Here is a 4,145-nt window from a genome sequence, read left to right on the forward strand (position 1 = left end):
GGTCCTTTTCTTATTTATAACAACTGTACCGCAAGAATGATAGACATTAAAATTCTCTCTTTTCTATTTTTGGGTATGCTTTATATATTGGCCAATGACAATAGAAATATAAACAAAAAACAATAAAGTATGATGCACTCAATGAATATACTCTACCTCTAAGCATTGCAAACATAGATTCCTTTCGCCTCTTTCGCTTTCAAATTTTTATTAGCTACCTATTCATTGTGGGTAGGGTGTAAATCACTTTAATACCAAACGGTCTCATATAATAAATCACTTTAATACTCTACTTAGTTACAATTTCATACTATCAAACTCAGCAAAATGATAGGAGATGCAAGTTTAACTATTCAAGTAAAATTTCGGAACGGAGGCCCAGCCCAACAACACAAAGGACCGTAGGCACAAACAAAACGTGTCGGCCAAACTTTCGGAACGGAGGCCCAGCCCAACAACACAAAACCTAGGAATTATAGAAACAAGCGTCCCCAAAAATACCAAAGCCTTCGCATTACTTGACTCTTCTTCTCCGTTCGTTCGAGGATTTTGTCTCTGAACTCAATTCAGGTACACAGATTCTCTCTCTACTTCGATTCTCTCATCGGTTCTTCGTTTGGGCACCAACAAAGTCTCGAACTTGAAACTATTGAATTAGTTCGCATGTTGTTTTCCACTGCCTGAGGAACCGACAGAAATCTAGGACTGCCATTTAACTGACTGACTTCAAATCTTGTCAAACATCCTCAATTTTTATTTTATTTTTTTCTATTGTGTTTGAATTTTTCGTAGTTTCCTATGTCGTGGATTTGTTATGGTGTTAACGTTTGACATATTCGTCGTCCCTGTAACGGATTGCATGCATGAAATGTTTGACTGGTGAAAGAATGGTTAATGTTTGATGCTGAATTGTACTTCTGATGATGTTTGCTTATCTGGGTTCGATTTAGTTGATGTTCATTGGAAAATTTTCATTAGTTTATCTTAAAAGTTATTTTCTTTTTCGATCTTCGAATTTTATTACTAAGAGATAAATTTTTGTGGTAATTTAGACTACCGGATAGCCCGAAAAACCGGTGATTGGAAGTGTTTGATTTATACACTGAGCAAAAGAAATGAAGGAAGAAGAAGTGAATAGATGCCAGATACAGGAATGGTACCCGAAGTTTAAATCTGTGTCTATCAAAACCCGAATTCATGAGCTTCCTGAATCCTTTGTCCAGTATCTTCTCGATGATTCGGGCCCCTTCCTTCTCCCTGTTTCAATCTCAAATGACGATGCGTTTCCTAATAGAATTCATAATCCGGAGGAGGAAGACGACTATCAAGTATCAGAAGGGTCTGGTGATGAGTCGGAGCAGCCTTCTCTGCCGCCCTCTTTCCCTGAGCTTGAGTTGGAGATCAAGGAATCGATTGAGTCCCTTGGAGGGTCTGTGTTCCCTAAGCTGAACTGGAGTGCACCAAAAGACTCGGCTTGGATCAGCACTACTGGGAGTCTCAGATGCTCTTCGTTCAGTGAGATTGCGCTCTTGCTACGATCGTCTGACTCATTGGTCCATGATCTGTGTCACGCATATGATTCCTGCAGTGACAAAACCTCATCAAGGCCTAGGAGTTTCTTCCTTGCACTGCGGAAATGGTACCAATCTCTGAAGCCAGAGATGGAGTTCCGTTGCTTTGTACGAAATCAGAACTTAGTTGGAATTTCCCAACGTGAGGTCACTACTTGTTATCCTGCTCTGATTGAAAAGAAAGACAGCCTTCAAGCGTTGATCGAAGACTTTTTCGTGGATAAATTGATGTCGAGATTTGAATCAGAAAACTACACCTTTGATGTCTGTATGACAAAGGATGATCGCGTTAAGGTTGTGGATTTCAACCCATGGGGCGCATTTACGCTACCTCTGATGTTTACATGGGAGGAATTGGATCAGACTCATAGTGAACAAGGAGATGGTGTCATCTTCAGAGTCGTAGAGAGCCAGTTATCTGTTAGGCCAGGTTTGAAGACAGCAGTGCCGTTTGATTATTTGGACACTGGCGCCGGGAGTGGCTGGGATCAAGTTATCAGAAATGCTAATGAAGAGTTGCAGCAACAAACTAGGAATGCTCAAGCAGGTGCTTAAGGTCATCATCGGTTCGATCTTTCAGGTTCAAGTTCCCTAAGCAAGCAACAAAGTTTTGCAGTGATAGTTTCTGTGTCTATTACTATTATCCTAGATCTTCATCAATGTTAATCAGTTGATGCATCTGTTAAGATTGATCTAGTTCGAAATTCGATTGTGGTCTGATGGCTTCTACTTCCTCTGCCTCCTTCTGATCTGCAGTATATATTAAATGTTCGCAATTAACACGTTATCCGACTCAAAAGTTACACGAATATTAAGAAAATGAATTTTTTCTTATGATCGTGAATTCGTGATAATAAATACGAGTTGTATTTTTATATTATTTGGGTGTTGATCAATCCGTATGTAAATTCAAAAATTTTGCTTTGTAATGTATAGAGAGATACCAAATGTGTATCAACGTATCGTTTAGTGTTACGGGTGTTTTAGCTATGGAACTTGATTTCCACTACTACTAACTTTATTTTTAATTTCAGTCATTCATTTTTCGTACCCCTCAATACTATATTTCATTAAAAGAATATTACAAATTTCTTGCAGTTTTATACTCAAGAAAAAACAAAAACAATCAGTAACTGATCCAACAAAAAAATCAAATACCATGGTTTTGTTCTCCATTTCATAGGCTCTATAACTTTTGTGGCTCATGGCCTTAATTTGAAGGGCAACTTGCCCTATAAGAATCTTTTTCTTGCTGTCCTACAGTAACCTGCATATGTGCATGTTTTGATGTTTTTCCCCTTCCCATCCTTTTTGACTCATACACTCAACAATTCCTCTCTAATCTTTATCCTCCCTTTACATAATTAAATTCTTAAAGTTATGGTCATTTAATCAAAGAGAAGATTATGATTCTGGAAGTCCTTTCCGCTAACGATAACAAGTTTTAATCTTAGTTTTAACAGTAATTAAGCATTTGGATTAGTATTACGCACCGACGAACCAATCATTAACGTCCGGTAAGGGCACTGCGTATAGATGGAACATATCCATAGATTCTTGGAAACTGTTAATTAAGCTACCTACCTCTTTTAGCAGGTCCTGATCAACTGTTAATGCAGATGTTTATGTATTAGTTTAGTTTGATCAATTCTTAATGGAGATATCTAAACTTGTTTACTTTCTGCTGGGTTCCCAGTTCCCTGAGCCCCAGTTGGGTATCGGGGAGATATCCAAACAGATTAGAAGATTCGTTGTGTATGTCAACCATCAAAGCTGATCGAATACTTGCAGTAGTGGCTGCTAATTGAGCTTTACTTACTGTTTATACTACATCTCACTGTTCTAAAAATTCCCGACTAGCACCGCGTTAGGAAGCTAACCACCATCCTGATTAATCTCTAAGCATATGACAATTAAAAAAAGGTGCCTAGACCTCCTTAGGTATCTGCCTAACCCGCCTAGGTAGGGAATATCACTTAGACAGAAAATCGATAACTTTCATTTTGCATTTTAATTTTATTCAATAAATTATAAGAGACTTGTTGAATACTTTGATGAACACTCATTATACACTTGTTTCCAATATTTTCAATATTTTCTAATACTTTAATCTACATTTCATTTTATTTTGCAATTTATGATTCTCAATACAATTAAGTAATATAAGCACTTATTTATACGATATAAATAAATTTGATTAAATCCGCCTAGACCCCTTCTTGCGGCCTAGAATTTAGGCTCTAGATCATTGCTCGACTGGCTTGTAGCGTCTTTTAGAACCTTACTTCATCCCATCATCAATCTACACTGTCTGTGCTACGCATGTACATTATAGAGTGAGACATACAATTGCATACCTGAATGAATGTGATTTAGATTGTCAATCTGAATCATTAATTACGTTGATTGTGATGCGAATGTGTGATATTCATATTTACTGACGACTGGAGAGTGTCAAACAATCACAAACAAGAACTAAAAATATCTGATGTGTAATTTGTATAATTAGTTATATATCAATATTTTTGTGATCGTGAGGTTAAAGTATCGACAATATCTATTGATGATGTATCG

The 4,145-nt window shown here is 37.2% G+C and overlaps 1 protein-coding gene across 1 annotated transcript; it reads left to right on the top strand.

Moving 5' to 3' along the window:
- Positions 1-499: 499 nt before the first annotated feature.
- Positions 500-2,546, top strand: LOC137708729 (uncharacterized). The gene is made up of 2 exons (XM_088689098.1): positions 500-570; positions 1,053-2,546. Exon 2 carries the CDS (start codon positions 1,116-1,118, stop codon positions 2,124-2,126), a length of 1,011 nt encoding a protein of 336 aa, XP_088545224.1. The 5' UTR covers positions 500-570; positions 1,053-1,115; the 3' UTR covers positions 2,127-2,546.
- The last annotated feature ends 1,599 nt before the right edge of the window (positions 2,547-4,145 follow it).

The sequence above is a fragment of the Pyrus communis genome, chromosome 17 (genome assembly GCF_041283825.1).
Source record: "Pyrus communis isolate YQ-2024b chromosome 17, ASM4128382v1, whole genome shotgun sequence".
NCBI lineage: Eukaryota > Viridiplantae > Streptophyta > Magnoliopsida > Rosales > Rosaceae > Pyrus > Pyrus communis.